The sequence below is a fragment of the Cynocephalus volans genome, chromosome 8 (assembly GCF_027409185.1).
Source record: "Cynocephalus volans isolate mCynVol1 chromosome 8, mCynVol1.pri, whole genome shotgun sequence".
NCBI lineage: Eukaryota > Metazoa > Chordata > Mammalia > Dermoptera > Cynocephalidae > Cynocephalus > Cynocephalus volans.
The window spans coordinates 31,955,789-31,975,261 of NC_084467.1; the positions used below are offsets into that span (position 1 = coordinate 31,955,789).

The 19,473-nt window shown below is 50.9% G+C and overlaps 1 protein-coding gene across 2 annotated transcripts; it reads right to left on the bottom strand.

Moving 5' to 3' along the window:
- Positions 1–1,596: 1,596 nt before the first annotated feature.
- Positions 1,597–6,923, bottom strand: HPCAL4 (hippocalcin like 4). Of its 2 annotated transcripts, XM_063106723.1 has the most exons (4): positions 6,872–6,923; positions 3,463–3,632; positions 3,140–3,355; positions 1,597–1,794 (listed from the first exon to the last, which is right to left on the bottom strand). In XM_063106723.1, exons 1-4 carry the CDS (start codon positions 6,921–6,923, stop codon positions 1,597–1,599), a joined length of 636 nt encoding a protein of 211 aa, XP_062962793.1. The 2 variants fall into 2 exon arrangements, with proteins under 2 accessions (XP_062962793.1, XP_062962794.1); XM_063106724.1 differs by lacking the exons at positions 3,140–3,355; positions 6,872–6,923 and having other exon boundaries at positions 3,463–3,624.
- Positions 6,924–19,473: the final 12,550 nt, after the last annotated feature.

Consider the following 19,473-nt stretch of genomic DNA (forward strand, 5'->3'; position numbering starts at 1 on the left):
CACCTGTGTACTAGACTGTTTTCACCAGCAATTCAAGAGGAAATCACCAGTCACTGCACATCAAAGCTCATTTCTGATCACAAATACAGGAGAAAGTAAAGTGAAAGACTTGATGAAGAAGCAGATGAAATTTTCTGGCAGCCAAAGCATGCAGCTGTATAGCTCGTGGATCCAAAATTGGAGAGCAGGCATTGGAAAGCAGAGAGAGTGCACTTGTAAGATGATGAATTACCTGGCAGATCTAGGATTTAGAAAAGCCTTTCAAATGGAGCATGCCCAGCATATTTTAGGCATTTGGTCCATAAATCCAGCCTGGGAGCCTAAACAGTGGCCAGGTGGTCCTTTTCTTCTAGCTCCTTCTGCTTCTGTAGCAGTGAAAGAATAAGCCCATCACTGAAACTAAACCAAATCCAGAAACGAACTATCAACATGTAGGATATACACTTGTCTCATTCTCGGCAAACCTTGTTTTTTCTGTCTCTGAAGTCAGCACCCAACCAGAGTAAGTGTGGAATAGAGAGCTGCTTGTTGAATTGAAAAAGGAAATAAAAAGGAAACAGCAGAAGCTGCGAAAACTACTCATGGTGATGGCTTGGGACTTAGCTTGTTAAGAAAAAGTGTTATCTGGTAAGTTTGGTGGTATTTTCCCCTTTTTTCCTCAGCTTTTCCCCAACCCCTGATAATTAGCATTTTCTACATTCATTTAATCATTTTATAAGAAACCAAGTAATATAGAGTACATTTTAATATCCCAAGCTAATAAAATGACTTTAGCTCTTTTAAAGGGTACTAGAAAAATAAGTATTAGAATAAATTTCCATTTTTCTTAAACTTTCATTCACATGGCTCTTAGGAAATGCTTTCATTTCATCCTCCTGCAGCTTTGTGTGGAGCTGAGCTGGAAGATGTAATAGCTCCTCTTAAGCTAAGCAGCCTCACTGCACCTCTGCTCAGCTGTGCTCAACATCCCTGTCTAGGACCTTGACCACTGTGAGCTTCCAGGGGACACGGAATATATCTTGTAAACTACTATATCCTTAGCACCTAGAGGTGCCAGCATCGAACAAGTGCTCAATAAACATTGGCTGAGGAAAGGACTGAATGAATGCTCCAAAGGCAGAGGCCAGAGGGGCCAGGTAGAATCGAGGGGGCAGGGCAGAGATCGCCTTTAAGGAATCTGGGTCCTCAGATAGGATAGACCCAATTTGGCCCTTTAACTAGGGCCTGTGGGACCATATTCTATAAAGCATAATCCCAGGAGCAACAGAATTTCAATGCAGGACCCAGGCCCCCCCCTCCTTAACCCTGCCTCTTGGAACAAAAGCCAACTCTCCTATGCCCAATGGATGTTGGCTCTGGGCCAAGGCTGGGGGTGGGGCTAGACAACAGGACACCTGAGGACCTGTCTCTTTTGCAGGGTGAGGTGGTCCCTCAAGGATCTTGAATGAGCAGAGGAAAGGCATGGGCAGAGGAGTGGGTGGGCCAGAGAATGAGGCTGGAGTGCCCCTCCCCCTGGGGAAGGGCCAGCCAGAGAGGTCATTAAGTTGGGAGGGGTCCCTGCCCCTCCTGCCCAGGGGCCCTGCCCCTCACCAGCCTCTACTTCTGCATGTCACACTGCAGCAACAACACAATGGATGGGTCACTCTTGGCTGCCTCCTTGAACTCCTCCAGTGTAATTTGGTCATCCTTATCCTGGTCCATCTTCTTGAAGATCTTGTCCACACGCTGCTGGGGTGTGAGCCCATCCTGGTTCATGCGCATCATGATCACAGTGCCCACCATCTTGTAGATAGCCTGGTGGGGGTAGGAGGAAGGTGAACACCCACAGGGGCAGGGATAGTCAGAGGTGAATGAAAGGGATCTGAGGGTGGGCAGGAAGAATACTGGGGGATAGTGAGGATACTGGAAGGTGATATATAGTCATTAAGACTGAATATTTAATGAGCGTCTTATTATTTATTTAGACTAAATAATGTTTACTTAGACTAAGTATGCCTAAAACCTAGCTCTTCACCCCCAGCCTGCTCCTCCCCCAGCATTCCTGCCCAGTAAGTAGCAACTTCATCCTGCCAGCTATTCAGACCAAAAACGCTGGTGCCATTCTTGACTCCCCTCCTTCTCACACTCCACATCCGATCCTCCAACAAATCTTGTCAGCCCTAACTTGCAATCAGTCCCGCATCCAACCACTTCCTGCCGCTTCCACGGCTCCTCTGTCACTGCAGTATCCATCAGCTCTTGACTGTACTATTGGGTACATCTCCCGACTGGTCTCCCTGCTTCTGCTGCCCTCCCTCACGCCAGAGTCTGTTCTCCACCTAGAGAGAGCCCTCTATCACTTTCCATGTCATTCGCAATAAAACCAGAGTTTCCACCCCAGTCTACCAGACACTGAGTGATTGGGCTCCTGGCTCCCTCCGGGACCACCTTTCTGTCACTCTCCCCTCTACTCACATCTCTCCTCCCACCCTGGCTTCCAGGACACCCCTTGGGCCCTGCAAACACAATCCAACCTGCATTTATTCTTTCCTCTGCATAGGACGCTCTTCCTCCAGATTTCTTGGGGTTTGCTCTCTCACTGTATTCAGGTGGCTGCTCACTTTTTACCTTATATAAAATCACTTTTTCTCCATCCCTCTCTCCCCTTACTTTGCTTTGCTTATCTTCTTCATATCACTTACTGCCTGACATGGCATAGGTTTATTTATCGTTTTAAAAAATGTATTTAATGCCTTACTAGAAGGAACTTCCCATGAAAGCAGAACATTGAACAGGGCCTGGCACATGGCAGGCACTCAATACATATCTGCAGAAAGAATGAATGAGTTAAGAACTTAGGCTCTGGAGTCAGACGCTTGAATTTGAATCATGACTCGCCACTTGCTACCTGTTGCCACATCTGTAAAATGGGGTTTCCGACAGTACCTACCCCATCGGTTGTTGGGTAATGCACTGAGCGCAGGGCCTGTACTACCGGATCCTGGGAGGCAGGCTAGGGGGAGAGCTGGGGAAAGCTGGGGAGCAGCGAGGAGGCTCCCGAGGCCCTGGAGGAGGGTGGCTGGAGAGGACAAAGGGCTGGCCTCGAAGACAGGGGCCCTGTCCCAGCCCGCCCTGGCGTCTCGGTTCCGCCCCAGCGCACCTCGATGATCTCCAGCATCTCCAGACGCGTGATGCGCCCGTCGCCGTCCAGGTCGTACATCTCAAAGGCCCAGTTGAGTTTCTGCTCGAAGCTGCCGCGGGAGGTGACCGAAAGGGCGCAGATGAACTCCCGGAAGTCGATGGTGCCGTCGCCGTTCTTGTCGAAGGTGCGGAAAGCGTGCTGCGCGAACTTGGAGGCGTCGCCGTAGGGGAAGAACTGCGGCGGGGGTGGCGCGGGGCGTTGGGGCGCAGCCACCGCCTCGCTCACGCCCCCCGGCGCCCAGTTCTGCCGCCCCCCGCCCCGGCCCGGCCCGGCCCGCCCACCTTGATGTAGAGCTGCTGGAACTCCTCCAGGTTGAGGATGCCGCTGGGGCAGTCCTTCAGGAAGCCCTTGTACCACTGCTTCAGCTCCTGCTCGCTGAACTCCGTGTTCTGAGCCAGGTCCTCCAGCACCTCGGGGGCCAGCTTGCTGTTGGTCTTCCCCATGGCGGGGCCTGGGGGACAGAGGGCTCCCTCCGACTTCTTCGCCTCGGCAGCGGTCCCCACGTTCTCCATAGGACGGGACCCGCCTCCCCTAAGGAGCCCGACCTTCCCACCGCCGGGAATCCTCTCACCACCACCCCCGACGAGCCCCACCTTCCTGCGGCAGGGCTCCGTCCTTCGCCCCACCCCTTCCCCGGGAGGGCCCACCTTCCCTCAGCGGTCCTCTTGTGGCCCCGGATCTCCAGTCCCCAGGTCTCCCCTGTCCTCACTGGCCCACAGTCTTCATCCTCTCCTTCTGGTCATACCTCTCACAGCCCAGAGAATAAAGCCTCGGCCCCTCTCCTTGCTCTGCAGGCTTTCTGCACTCAGCACCCACCTCCCCAGCACACTCCTCTCCCACCAGAGACCTGACGCAGGTGTCCCCCAGCAACTCTCCCAAGTTCTTCCTCAAGGCTTTCCTGGGCCACCCCAGCAGGAAGCTTCTCTCCCTCCTTCCTCTGCACAAATAGAAACTCTAGCCTGTAGCATTGATGAGCCTGATTACATTCTGCTTTTAATTAACCCATTCACTCCCTGGGCATTTATTGAGGCTGACTGTGTGCTAGGCCCTGCGCTAGTGATGAAGATAAAGCAGACACAAGCCAACCTTCAATAACTCACAACTGGGTCAGGGAGGTAGACGGCCGATTACAAAGGGTGTTCAATCCATGCCAAGGAGTTTGAACTTTACCTGTAAGAGACAGAAACTCCTGGGGGTTTTTAAGCAAGGGCCAGAAAGACAGCATTCATTCTACCACACTTACAGAATGCTTATAATATGCCAGGGCCTGAAGTAGGTGCAGGGGACCCAGAGGGAAGATATGTGTTTTAGAATTTTTCCTTTGGCTACAGTGAGCAAGATAACCTGGGGTGGGGGCAGGGAGGTCGACCAGTGGGGCCAGCTCACAGTTCAGGGGAGAGACAATGACTCTAGGGTAGGGGTTGTGGAGACATGTGGATGATCTGAGAGATGTTAGGAGGGGGCATTGGCAGGCCTTGGTGACTGACTGGATGTGGGGGTGAGAGGGACAGAGGAGTTGAGGCAGAGGCTCAGATTTGGGGCTCAATGGATAAAGGTGTTGCTGAGAAGCAGGTTTGGGGAGGAGCAAGAGTCACTTCCCAGCTGGAACGTGAGCCCCTCAAGTGACCAGTGTCCGGGTAAGTATTTGCAGAGGGTGGTGCAGGCTCTCCCCAGGAAGTCTGGCCAGGCCTTGAAGCCTGGTTGGACACTCCTGTCTGGCCTCTGTGGAAGGAATGTCCCTCCAAAACCTGGATTTCCCAGGACATGGCTTGAGAGATGCCTTCGATCTACCTAGAGTCTTAGAAGAGGGCCAGGCCCCCACCCCAGGGAAGCCTGTCGTCAAGATACTCTGCAAAAGGAAGCCCTCAGGCTGGCAAAAGAAATGGCACTTCCACAACCCACCCAATGTCACTGTGGCCTCTAATTCTTACTGTTGGGAATGCCCTAAACAGCCAGATCTGAGATCGGTTTATTCCATGCCCCCTCCTTTGCTGGGTGACCTCAGACTAGTTACAGGATGTCTCTGGGCCTCAGATTCCTCCACTGGGCCATGAGGAAGATCAAGAAGCAGTAAGGGTAGCAACATCCTTCGCCACCTGCCAACGCCAGAGGGTGAAGAATCATATATGTCCTCACGATAAGCCAGGAAGGGGAAGGCATGCCACCTTCAGGAACCTGGGGCTGGGGTTGGGGGATCCAAAACGGCTTCACCAGGGCCAGGGTCAAGGATGCCTCTGGAACACCCAGAGGAAGAAGGAGGCTGGCTCCATCCCCAGCCACCCCCTCCTCAAGGAAGCTGGAGAACCCAGAGCGGAGGTGTCCGATGGGGAGAGGTCTTGTCTCCCGTGGGATGTGCCCGGGTGTCTGTGTGAAGGGCTGGGTCTGCGTGTGGGAGTGTGTCAATGTGTGAGGCTACAACTTTGTCAGAGTGCACACATCTCTGCGTGTGTTTCATGGTGTCTGTGTGGCCCTCACTTTCTGCCCTTTGCTCCTCCCGGCCCTGCACGCCTTCCCCACAATTCACTCTCTCCTAGGGCCCTACCTGCTCCCTGCCCCTATTTCGTCCCAGACCCACAGAGGACAGTGCCTCCTCCTTCATTCCTCCTCGTTTCCACTACTGTTCTTAGATTGTCAGAAGGCCAAACTTGGCAATGCCCTTTAAGATCATTCCCTTATTTTGGTGAAAACTGAAGTCAAGAAGAGAAAAACTGGCCCAGGGTTACACAGCAGGTCAGTAAAGGGTCCAGATGAGCACCCAGGCTGAATCCATGCCAGCTGCCAGGACCACTCTCTCCAAATCATGGCTACTTTTTTCTTGTTCAGCACAGACCTTCCCCACCCCCACCTGCCTTCTGGGAAAATCATAGCTTTGATCTCTCTTTTGACCTCAGTGGGACCATCTTGCCTGAACTCCAGGCCACAGTCTCAGATACCCAGGCAATATCCATCCCCAGGGGTGCCCACCAGCACCTCTGAGTCAACACAGCTACAGCCAGGCTCACCCTCAACCTGAGATGATCTTTCCATTGCCCCTTCTTTCTTTCCCTTGGTACCTTCAGTTTTCCCCTCTCCCTTTTCCCTAGGTCCAACTCGTCATCAAGTCCCGTTGTTTCTTCTTTTGGTATGTTCATAGCCAGGGGCACAGCTGAGGGGGCCTCAGTTCAGCTGGGACTCTGCTTGTGCCCATGCCCATGGGACTCACCTGCCTCACAGGAAGTGCCTTTCTTCTGATTCCTCTGTCGGGGGGAATAGCTTTATTTTATTTTATTTATTTATTTATTTATTTTGCCCACTGGTACAATATAGGCTAGAGGTGGCTGTGGCCATGGGCTGCCTGAAGCTCCAGAATCCTCTAGAATCTGGTCTCAAGGTGCCTATCTGTCTAGCCTCACCTCACACTGCTTCCCTCATAGCCACATGCTCTTCTCAAGCCAGGCCTCTCAAGGCCAGCACCTCCCTCACTATCAGCTATGTTCCTCTCCCCTGACATCCTTTCTCTCTTCCAGGCTGACATAAGCTATCATTGGCCCTCAGGGCCTGGCTGAAGCCCACTTCCTACTGATCAGCCTTTTCCAACCTGGACCATGGACAGTCAGCAGTGTGGACTCAGCCCTTTGGGCATGAGGAAACCCTGCGAAGCCACGAAGTTGAGCCCCCACAGTGTGTAGGCTTCAGCCCTCTCACTCTCACCTGGTGCTCTAGGATTCCAGGATGCAGCCTGATTTAGGAGAGGCCTTTGCATTCAACCCCTACCTGAGCCAGAAAAAGTTTGCCAGGCCTTTTTGCTCAACGGCAAGGAGCTTATCCCCTCCCAGTATGACCCAGTCCACTCTTGAGCAGCTTGGACAGCGAGAAAAGCACTCTTCCCATTGTTCCTGAGTTTGCCCTCTTGTAGCTTCTCCACACTGTTCCCACCCTGCCCCCTGTGGCTGCACAGAACTGCCCTGAAGAGCCCTAAGGGCAGTGCCTAGGACATAGCAATGTTGTATGAATATCTCTTGGGTTATGCGACAGGAGCAGAACCCCCTTCTGCATCTTTGGAACTATATCGGGCTGTTTCGTTTCTTGGTGTTCTCTGGCTATCGCACCCGCTTCAGAGACAATGGAACCTAGACCCAGGGAAAAAAAGTCTCACCCAAGGTCAGCTAGAGCACATCAGCAGCAAAGTGAAGGCCAGAACCTAGTTGGGGCATCTTCTGTTGGAGCTGTTGCCCTGCTCAACATGGGCAAGCTCCTCTGCTTACCTCCTGACACTGTCCTCCATCTATGAAGGAGCTGGCACTGTCCCATACACAAAACCACTGCCCCTCTGTGCTCAGAGGCTTCTTCCAGAGGGCTCAGGGTTGTGGGCTTTGAATGGGGAGGTGGCAGTGAGGGTGGGAGGGACTGAAGGAGATAATAATCCCACACCCTCACTCAGCTTCAGAGGAGCTGGTGCTGAGGCGGTTGCCATGGTGACAACAGCTCTCTGGTCAGGAGATTTTCTCTCTTTCCTCTCCTCCCTTTGCTCTTCTCAAAGCAGCAGCAATAGTGGCAGCAACCAGGTCTTCTCCCTTTCCTTCTTAAAGAGAGGCAGGGGGTGACAAACAGAGGGTGGGCCCTGTTGGCCACCTCCAATTTGGAGCTGTCCATGCAGGGTGGGCTGGTGGTCTAGGAGGGACTACTAATAGAAGGAGCTTGGGGAGTGTGTGTGGGGGGGAGGCCTATTCCTAGGCCTGGGTAAGAAGCAATGTCCCTTCAGCAAGGACTGAAGTCCCCCAGGCCTCCTCTCTGGAATATCCTAATGGTTCAGAATCCTGTTTTCACATAATCAGTCATAGAATCAGTGTGTTAGTGTTGGAAGTCTGCTCAAGATCATCTCCTCCAGTTCACCCTATGTCTTGCCCCCTTTCCCTATTTCATGAAGGATTAGAGAGGAAAGTGACTTGGCCAAAGTCAAACAGCAACTGAGGCAAAGGCAAGACCTGAACCTAGCACTTTTGCCCTCCAGGTTGAGGCCACCTTAGGGCAAGAAGTGATACGGTCAACATGGAGCTTTGGCATGGTCCCTGCAGAGAAGCAGGAAGATGGGAGAGAGGGAGCGACCAGGCGCATGAAGGCCACAGTGGGTACTAATTAGAAAGATATTTGAGAGGTGGAATGAGAAGACTCGGTGCTTTGGCTGAGGGGTGAGAGGAATGGAGGTGTGGAGGCTGGGGCCTCGGCAGCGACTGACAGGGCATGGGTGGTCTGTGGGTGGTGGAGTTCCGGGTTCTTCTTCCAGCCAGGATGAAAGAAGCCAAATATGGGGCCTCTGCCTTGCGCTGGGGACCACTGGGGTGCTGCTGAGTGAGCATCTGTGAGGAGGAAAACTGTGGGGGGAGGATCTTCCCTCCCTCAAGCTGTGAGCTCTGTCAGCTTGAGGAAGTGGGGACAGTCTGAGAGGACAGTGTGAGGAGAAAGTGGGCTCTCCGTGGAGGTGGAGGCTGTCTTTGGGGGCAGGGGCCCCGTGGTGTGACATGCGGTGAGCTGTTGGGGGGCTGGGTGTGGGTGGAGGCTCTGTGTAGGTGGGAGGTTGCCACCAGGCTGGGCAGACTACCCCTCTCCAAAGGCAACAGGGGGGAGGGTGATTGGCACCTCCTGTAGCACCCCAGGGGTGTGTGTGTGTGTGTGTGTGTGTGTTGGGGAGCAGAGCAATGGTTGTTCTTACCTGAGCTGGGGGTAAGGAGGCAACTTTGCCTCTTCCTCTGGACCCATGCGGCCTGTACTGAGGTGGGGTCCCCTGGTCAGGGGCGGGCCCTCCAGATGCTGCCGCCAATGGCGGAACCAGGGGTCAGGGAGATGGATTGGAGGGGGCAGGGGGTGAGGATGGGAATAGAGAGTGGAGGGGGAGGGGGTAAGGGCCTCCGCCCGGCAGGGTCGCCTCCGAGGGACTGGCCCGACCCGCGTTACCTGAGGCCGCTCGCCGGGTCGCTGGCTGGCTCCGAGCCTCGGCGGGCTGTGGGGACCGAGGCTGGCTCGCCGGCTGGCGGCTGGGCTCTCCAAGGTCCGCGCCGGGGCCGCCTCCCAGCTCTTGTATCACTATGTGCCTCCCGAAGGCAACACGATTTGCATAAGCCCCGCCCCACCCCGGGCAGATTGGACCTCGATTGGCTCCCCTGGGGCGGAGTGGCAGGCGGGGCTTCAGGTGGGGTTGGGGTGGCGAGTGAGGCCAGGCGGCGGGAGCGCGCCCCGCCCGCATCCCCTGACCTTCCCCGAGTCGCCCGCCAGGAAGGGAGAGGGCTGTACCTCCATCTGTACCCCCGCCCTGAGGCTCAGACCCCGGCCCGCAGTCTGGGGTGAAAAGGGTCAATGATTGAGATGGATTCACAAAAACAACCGCACCGTTGCTATGGAAACGGGAGAACCACAGTTGAATCTCTGAGCCTTCTCTTCCTGGGGCCCAGCGGGGGTGGGGGTGGAAGAGGGGATGAGTCACAAGATAAGACCTCCCCCCATCCCACCCGAAATTGGAGGGGGCAACGAAGAGCTGCCGGGTGGCTTCGCGTCACCCCCCAACACGCCACCCACTCCCCTCACGCCTTGGAGCAGAGAGCGCAGCATGGATGGCGGAGCACAGACTCTACCTAGCCCCTCGCCAGTCGTGGGCTCCCTCCAGCCACCCCTTAATTCCGATCTCTCCCTAGACATGCCCTCTTTATTTCTTACGTACCCCCGAGAAGAGTCTCAGGTTCTCCCCAAGAAAGATCCCTCTGCCTGCCCCATGGACCCCTCCATTCCGCACCCTCCTGTCTTTCCATCCCATAGACGGAGCCGGTCCCCAGCCGCCGCCAGTCTCCGGCCTCGGATGTTGACACAAACCCGAGGCGGTTTACACTGAGAGGGTCTGGAAGGTTTCAGGGCCCCGGGAGCACCTCCTCCCCGCACGTGGGGTCACCCCAAAGCCCGGCCCGGCCGCCCGGGCGGCACTGGTGTCTGAGCGCTCCCGACCCAAGGCGGTGGGAAGAAACCTTTTGGTGCCAAACTGGGGGCGAAAGGGGCGCAGACCACCCTGGGCTGGGCCACGTGCGGGGGAGGGACTGTATGGATGTCAAAAGTGGGGGCGGGGCTTCTGGGGATTGGTCGAGTGGGAGCGCGGACGCTGACGGACAGCGGCGAAGAGGCGGGGCTTCTGCCCAAGCAGCAATTGCAGGGGCGGGCGGGGCGATGGGGGATGGGGGGAGAGGAGGCGAGGCTTCGGGGACTGGGCCCCCGAACCTCCCGGCCCCGCTAGCTGGGGAGGAACCAGTGGACGTCCCTCCTCTTTAGGAACATTCTCATGCCCCCTTGAACCGGTTCTGCTGCTCTATTCTCCCGGCTGCAGGCTGTGTCTTCTCTCTGGGGCCCTAGCTGGAGGCTAGGGGCTTCAGACAGGAGACTTATTCCTGGCACTTTCGGTTGGTGACTCATAAGGGACAGGTGTTTGAAAGCTCTAACTCACTTCCTGGGCACCTTCTCTGCTCTGGGCCCTGGGGACCCAGAGATGGAAACAAACTTTCTCTGCTCACAGTTAACCGTAATCCAAGGCATGAGGAAATAGGGAGAGGCAGCGTGGATTACTGGCCATGGTATCTGAAATCCTAAAATGGAGTCCCATTTTTGCCAATGATTCCACAGGGTAAGACCTTTCTCACTCTGGGCCTCCTAGTCTGTAAAATGTGGAAGCTGGTACAGGAAGCCTAGGGGTACAGGGGAAGAATTCAACTAGGAGGGTAAAAAAAGACTGGCAAGTTGGACAGAATTGTATGGGTGTAAATCCGAAGGCGCTGCTTAGACTCTTGAGCTCCTTAACAATAGCTAATATATATTGAGAGCTTACTTTGTGCCAGGTGCTATTCTAGCACTTTATATGTATTGTCAAATTTATTCCTAATAAGAATTATGGGGCAAGTGCTATTATTACTCCCACTTAACAGATGAGGAAATTGAGGCCCAGAGCAGTTAAGTGACTGGCTCAAGTTCCCATAGCTAGTAGAGCTACACAGCTGAGATCTGAACCCCGGCAGTCTGGCTCCAGAGCCCACACTCCTAGCCAGTACACAATACTACCTCTTCTTAATCCTACAAGTCCTTAAGGGAGGGACCTTGGATTGGAATATTTATTTCTGATTCTCCAAGGCTTTAGAAAGACAAAGTCCGGCCTCCTAGGAGCAGCTTCCCTGTCTCAGGCAAACAAGACGTGAGATTCCAGTAGTACAGTAGAGCTGATAGTGCTGAAAACAAGGAGAGGCTCTCCTGAACACGAGAGCCAGTGTGTGGTTTCTCCTGACTGTCCCCCTTCCCCAGGCGAGGCTGCCCATGCAGCCTCACCCATAAATCATCTTGGGGCCCTGTGGCTGTTCCTGAACTGCCAGTCATACCCATCTTCACCTGCTCATAATACTCCACTCTAAGACCCTGATCTTGACCGTGCCTCTGTCGCCTTTGGTTTGATGTTCAAAGCAATAACAGCTGACATCGACTGAGTTGCTTTGCTATGTACCTGACTCTCTGCCAAGTCCTTTATCTGCATCATCTCACTTAATCCCAAAGATGACCACTGTCCACGTGATATCAAAAATATCTAACAATCTATTCAGGCCCAAGCATTACCAAACAGAACAGATGCTGGCCTTAGTGCTAGGGAAGGTCTTGGTAGCTCTCTGTTCTGCCAAGAGTTAACACTTAGTTATTGGATCAAGTGGGGTGGGCAGGGGAGAAGCTAGGGTGGTGGGGGGTGCAAAGACTATGGCTATCTATTTACCAATCAATTTGGAGGTATTTGGATGTTTTAGCAACTAGTTCAGTTGTACTGGTGTATAAGGGACTGAATTTCAGCCCAGGTATCATTACTTTATTTCATGGCAGTAGATGGAGGCTAAGAGAGATTAGACAACTGCTCCATTGTAATAGCTCTTTAGCAACACAGCTGGGATTCCAACCAATTCTCCGGGGACCATTCTGTACATGTCTTTTCCAAGACCTGCTTTTTCTGCTTTTCTTTTGGTTCTGTAAGTCACCCCACATTCCTCCCCTCTGGAGTGGACTCCAGAGCCCACACTCTCAACCACTGACTAACCTGTGTTCCTGGGAAGGGGTAGGGTCCAGAATGGAGTTGGGGTATCCACTGTTATGCAGCTGAAGACTGAGCCAGAGGAGTGTGGTGTAAGTTCAGGGGCTTTGTCACGGCTTTGCTATTCTCAGGCTTGGAGCCTTGGCAGACACCTGTTCTATGTTGCTGAAGGAGCAGGCCCTGCAGAATGAGGAGGGTAGAGCAATCTGTGTGGAAGAAGGATAGTGTGGCTGTGCAGGAAGCCCCAAAAAGGGGGTAAGGAGGGAACTGAGCCCAACAGAGTTTCGGTGAGGGCAGAGGTCTTCCAGCAGTGGCCACTTCAATTCGCTTCACCAAAGTGCTAGCATTCTTCTCCTCCTAGGTCCTGAACAGCATCCTTATGATGGATAATGCCTTCCTGATTCCCTGGGTTTTCTCCTTCTTGGTGAGTGCAGCCTGGTGACAGCTGGAATTGTCTTGGGTCCTAGGTAGTTCACTGTCACCTTTGTGGCTGGGAGAGAGTGAGATCACCAGAACTGGGTTCCTTCCTTTATCCCTATTGGCGAAGCAGAATTTTTTTTTTTTTAATTTCCAAAATAGTAATCTATTTTTTCTTCCCACTTGTTAATACGTGGTAGTTAATTCATTGTGTCTAAAAAATGATACAGAGAGAGGGGAAGTTCCCCATAATCCCTTGAATGATAACTGCAGGGGACTTTGTGTTTTCGCCTGCACTGCATCTGTTTCCCCTTCTTCTACTGGAGAAGCTGTATACGTAGTGGGTTAAGTGTGCAGACTCAAGCCAGGCTGCCTACTAGCTGTGTGACCACAGGCAAGTTACTTTACCTCTCTGTGTCTCAGTTTCTTCATCTGTAAAATAGGAATAGTACTGAAGACACATCTATAGCTGTGGGGAAAAATAAAATAAAATTGGGATAATGATAACAGTGCCTATTTCATAGGGCTACTCTGGAAGGTTAAAATGAGTTAATATATGCAAAGTGCTTAGAGCAGATTCTACTTTGGGGAATCACATAGCTCCTGTTGTGTACAGTGTTGGTGGGAGCTATCAGTCCAGGTATCCTGCCTTTCCTTGGACAAGGGCTGCACGTATGATTCAAGTAAGGCTAAATAGTGTCCTCTCCCCCAAGCTAACCTGAATCATGAGTAAAGTGACTCATGGTTAGCACTGGTTTATTCCAGGGCAGTGCCCTGATGACACTGTCTGTTCATTCCTGCTATCTGGATCCCCAGGGAGCACTCTGTACATGTCCTTTCCAAGACCTGCTTTTTCTGCTTTTCTTTTGGTTCTATAAGCCACCCCACATCCCAAAATTTCTTTTCTTTTTCTTTTTTTTTTTAAACTTAGGTTTTCTAGAGGTGATTTCTATCTGCTTACAAAGAGCACATAAGAATTTGACCTATTTCTCTATCATTTATGACTCTTGATTGTAAGTGACAGAAAATCCAGCCCACAGTAAGTTAGGCAAAAAAGAACATAATGGAAAAACCCAGGAGTAGATTAGATTTTAGGAATGGCTGGATTCAGGGGCTTAAACAATGGGATTAATATCTGACCTCTTTCCAGGACTTGGCTTTGCTCTCCTAAGAACTGGCTTCATTCTTGGGATCCACAGACGGGCAAGATATCTGCCAGCATTTCTAGGCCAACATACTCTCAGGTTGGAATCCCACAGAAAAGAAGAGAGCTTCTCTTTTCCAGTGCCACCAGACAGAATCCTGGGCTGGTTGTCCAGGCAAGCTGTAGCATAGTGTGCTAACGGCAGATGGTACTTGAAGGGGTAATTGGAGATAGGTCAATGAGGGACCTATTTACACGGGTATGGGCAGGGTTGAGAGAGATGAACAAGGTATTGTCAGGCATCCTGGTGCTAGCAACAATGGAGAGCCATTACCACTTCTAGGCCTCAAGGGACAGGGGGAAGCATCAGGGCAGTTGCTGTAGGAGACAGCTTTCCAGTGGCAGCCGTGGTCTTTGGTAAAGGAACACAGCCACTGCCAACTTGTGGCCTGGTAGAGATTGTGGGTGAGTGGAAAAAATACCTTGACCTCCTTCTGTCCCCATGTGCCATTCTCCTACTTGTATCTCCCAATGGGCAAACCCAACTGGAAACCAGAGGGCAAAGAAGCCCAATTGATGCAATTCACATGCAGCCTCCTGGGGCACAGAGGAGGTTAAATTAGGGTAGAGAGTGGAGACAAGCAGAAAACAAAGTGTATCTCCAAGTTCATAGGATTTTGAGACAAGATCTTGGAGAAGTTACCTAACCTCTCTGCAATTCAGTCTCCTCGCCTGTAAATGGGAGTAGTAACAGGACCTACTTGTTATGTGAGGATTCAATGAGGATAAAGTGCTTAGCAGAGTGCCTGGCACGGTAAGCACTACATTCACATAAATATATAAATCATGGTTGTTAAGGTGCTATATTCGTTGGGAAAAGGCTAAGCTGCTGTAACAAATAGATCCAAACATCCAGTCTCACTTTCAACAGGATCTGAGCTCTCTCTCACTCTCTCTCTCTCTCTGTCCTTTTTTTTTTTTTCTGGCATCTTTGAATTCTACTTCCTTTAGTGGATCGATTCTTCAATATGCTGACATACTCTCTGGAAGCCTCTCCTTTTATTCCTACCTTTCTCTCTGGCTCTTCCTTCCTTCCTTTGTTCTTTTATCCAGTCTCACTATTTTTTTTTTTTTTTAAGATGACTGGTAAGGGGATCTTAACCCTTGACTTGGTGTTGTTAGCACCATGCTCTCCCAAGTGAGCAAACCGGCCATCTCTATATAGGAATTTGAACCCGTGGCCTTGGTATTATCAGCACCACACTCTCCCAAGTGAGCCACGGGCCTCAGTCTCACTTTCAGCAGGATCCATGTGCACGTATGTGTGCTCACTCTCTATTTTTAAAAAAAAATTTCTTGTTTATGTAAAGTCTATGGTCAATGTTAGGTTGATTAGGGGAGCTAGGCTCCTTCTACCTTGTGATTCCATCACCTTCTAGCATCTCCAGCCAGTAAAAAGGATGTAGGAGGCACACATCACTTCTCACATTCCAGGAACACAGAAAACATTCTAGTATTTCAGAGAGGAAATTTAATACAAGAAACTGGACACAAACGTGTTAGAAGGGTTGGAAGAGCTAAACAGATGGTGAAGTTACCCTGAGATTTCTAATTGCAGGAAGCCACTTCCACCCTTATGCTGGAGGAGCAGAAGGGGAAATGATGCTATCCAGAGCCCATGTTTATTGCACTGATAAGTCAGTTGGAGCACCTGCTGCTGCCACCTCTAGATCCACCACTGCTAGTGCCCTGCAGGAAGCCAGGAGCTCACACACTTGCTGATGATGCAGTCTGGAAGTCTGAAATCACCTGCTGTTGCTGCCACTGCCACAGCTAGAGTTCATAAGCACCATGCTGCTGAGGCTCCTGGACTGCCTTCTACCACCACCACTGGATCCACCCCATTGTTTTTACTGCTGCAGGAGCTGCTGCTCCTGACACTGCTAGAGAAAGAAAAAAGGCTTCTCTCTTCTGCCTTCCAAACTCCCACCAGTGACACTTGTTGACAAAACCTATTGGAAATTTAGTTGATACAGTAGTCTGAGGAATATAGTTTACAGGCATCTAGCCCCTTGCTGTACAGAGGGGAGCATAATAGGATGAGAATAGCATTGGGAGCAAACAGACAAGTGACTGACATTAGTAAACTGAGAGTACTGAAGGTTATACTCAGTCACCTTCCTACAGTGTTTGCTGAGAGATGCCCAACTTCAGAACTAGTGCAACAATCTCTCCTCCTGTTAGATTTCTATAAAGAGGGCTGAGGCAGGAGGAGTACTGTTATTGTAAAGGGAGACAGACTATCTTGTACCCTCATTCCTTGTGGGTGTATTCACATGATTCCCTTCTCCAAAGCTCTGGGAGGGTGACCCCAAAGAATTAGCTCATGAAGTTTTGGAGCATCCTCAGGAAGAGGAGTCTGACTCTTAATTTCCCTGTTGTATCTCAGCTGACCTGTAAGATGTCTTGATCTGCCTCAGTGCTGCAATGGCAGGGGTGGGACGCGGTGGGAAGACACATTGGGTAGAGAAGATGTGGCAGCAAAGCCACTTGGAGAGAAGGTAAGGACTGTGCCCTCGAGTGGCCAGTTCCTGTCTTACAGAATATAGATCCTATAGCCTGGTGCTGTCCCATGGAACTTTTTGCAACCATGGAAATCTTCTGTATCCATCCTATCCAATATGAGAGCTGTTAGTCACTTGGGGCTATTGAGCACGTGAAATGTGGCTAGTGCAAATGAGGAACTGAATTTTGCATTTTTATTTAATTTTAATTTAAGTAATCACATGTAGGTTGTAGTTATGAGATTGAACAGCACACCTACAGACCCTGAAGCTGGGGATAAAGAGGCTAGATAAGATTGGGAGGTGAAGGCTTAGTGGGACCCCTACAAAGGAACATGGCATGCTGTCAACTGGAGATCTGCAGAAAATAGTAGTTATATTTCAAGGGACCATCGATACCTAAGAGAATGGCTTGGCGTTGAGTCTCTTATGAGCAGGGCCTGGAGGGATCTTGCTGCCAGCCCCTAGTTACAGACAATGAATTGGATTAGTAGTGGCAAGGCTGAAATTCAGCTGGAATACACCAGAAGAACATACCGATTGTTAAAATATTAAAACATTTCCGTATCACTTGGTAAATAGCCACTTCCCCAAGTGCTTCCTGCACTCCAGCCAGTCTTCCCCCACCTCCAGGACTCCCTGGACTTTGGAACTACCTATCGGAATCCCTGCTGCCCCCTACCTCTGGACTGGCACAGCAGGAAGCATCAGGACACTGCTCAGAGATTAGCGGGTGACTGCTCTTATGGGTTGGTGCCTGTGCCGTTCTGGTTGTTAAATATTTGAAGCATCACCCCTGGCACTGAAAACAACTGATGTGGACTTACTCATGCAGGGGAAGAGCCATATGACCAACAGGAAGTGGCTTGCCCCAACTCACCATAAGCAGCCACATGACAAACCCTATTTTTCCTTTCTCTCTCCTCCCTAAAACCAACACCACAGAAGCAAACATAAGGAAATGGGTGGGTGTGTAAAAGCTCCCTCCCTGTCCCCAGCCACTGGAGGCTTAAGTCTGCCCTTCCTGGGATGGGGGCTGAGAAAGAGCTTTGAATTAAATGTAAAGTTGAAAATTTAACTAACTTGGATAGGGTTTCAGTAACTAAAAGTGATTGGAATTATGGGCTCTATATTGGAGTGGTGATGGGTGGGAGGGCGACAGAAATCAGCACCCTTGATCCAAATGCTGACTTCCTTATTGACCTTGTCCTGGCACAGCCCCCTACACACACACATACACACAAACACACACACACACACACACACCCTGGCATGCCTGACCGGCTCTGGAGACCTCCAAGGGCCTTTAGGAATACAGGAGCAGATCAAGCCATGCAGAGGCCAGCTTGGTCATTGAAGGACATGAGCTATTATGGGGGCCCCACGGCCTGTCTGCACTTGTGGAAAACACCTGCCCAAGCTGGGCCAATCAGATGTTGTCTTTTGGGAGTTTGGAAGCAGAATCATGGATATGGCAGTGCTCTAGGAAGTACGTTCTATGATCTCTTGCTGTGGGGGTCACTAGGTCCGTGACAATTTCTTGGCCATTCAGTCCTTTCTTGGAGTCCCTGAGATACCCCATGATCCTCCTAATCTGCCATCCCCAGCTCTCTTCCCCACCCCACCCTTTTTTCCCTTAAGTTGGCCAGATCTGGTTTCTATAACTTGCAGCCAAATGCCTCTCAATTAACTAATAAAGGTCATTCAAGGTCAGAGATGGGAGGTGCAGTGAGAGGCAGCTGCCAGCAGAGGGGACTGTGAGCTCACTTTGAAGGGGCCTTTGGCCCCAAAGGCCTTCGAAAGGAAGATGGGTTGGGGAGAAGGTTCTTCCTCCTAGTATTTTATCCCAGCAAGGGCAAGGAGGACACCCAAGGAGATAGTGAGATGGAAAATCCGGGACATATGATCCATTCATAGCTACATCATTAACTTCACTCACTGTGTGACCTTGGGCAAGTCACTTAACTGCTCTGGTTTCCTCCTTTATAAAATTGGGATAAGAACAGAACCTCCCTTACACGATTGTTGTGAAGATGAAATGTAATAATTAATCTTAAGTGCTTACAACATTGTCTGTCACATAAACTGTTTATACATTTTTGCTGTTATTATTACTCTCATTTCACTGAGCACAGAACCAAAAGGCCAGAGATAGAGTCCCAGAAGAGCATATAGACTTGCTTCAGACCACGGGGGTGCTTTCAGGTACCGTGAGTTTGCAATTCTGAAGCTGGGTAGGGGGGATAGCTGGATATTTTCCTGGGAGAGTCTGTGGTGGTCCTGAGGATAGAAAGTTCTAGAGACCAGAACACAGAGATAGCCTAGGAAATGGAATTCATTCCTGATGCCTAGGATGGTAGGAACAGGACCAGGCCATGGCAGGGGGATGTAGGCATCCTGGTGACAGCATCCACCTCTGAGCGTTTGTGGCCTCCAGATACATCCAGTTTGTTGTAAGGACTAGTTGTCTAGAGAGCCATCCTGCTATAGGGAATGGCATGGGAGCCTGAGGAGCGACACGCCTTGTTCAGCTAGGCTGCAAGGGGATCCCACATGTGTGGCACGGCTTCGTGAAATTTTCTGTCTGTTTGCCTTTTGTTACTTGACAAGGCTTTCCAAAATTAAAAAGCCCAACCTTTTGGCTTGGCACGGCTTTGGGGAATTCCAAGGGCCCTGGAGTTTCTCAAAAGACATGTTAAATATGTATCAGAATTAATTGATTTATTTAAAGGGCATTGTCAGTACTAAAGGTGTTTTTGATGCAAGTTCCCAGTATGGGTTGGCTTGATTTAATTTTGTTGTTGATCTTTCCTGTTAGTGGTGTGTGCATTGACCCATAATTTTAGAATAACTAGCTCTATAGTTGTGATCATGTGCTTGTGTGTGTGGAATGAAGTTATTGTGTTAAATTTTTATAAATCCACATCTCCTAGGGAGATGGTGGGTCCAGGTGCAGTGGTGTTTACAACTAATTGATCACAACCAGTTACAGATTTCTTTGTTCTTTCTCCACCGCCACTGCTTCATTTGACTCACCAAGAATATATCATTCCAGAATTGGAATGACGCAGTACCTGAGAAGGGTCATTTAACTTTT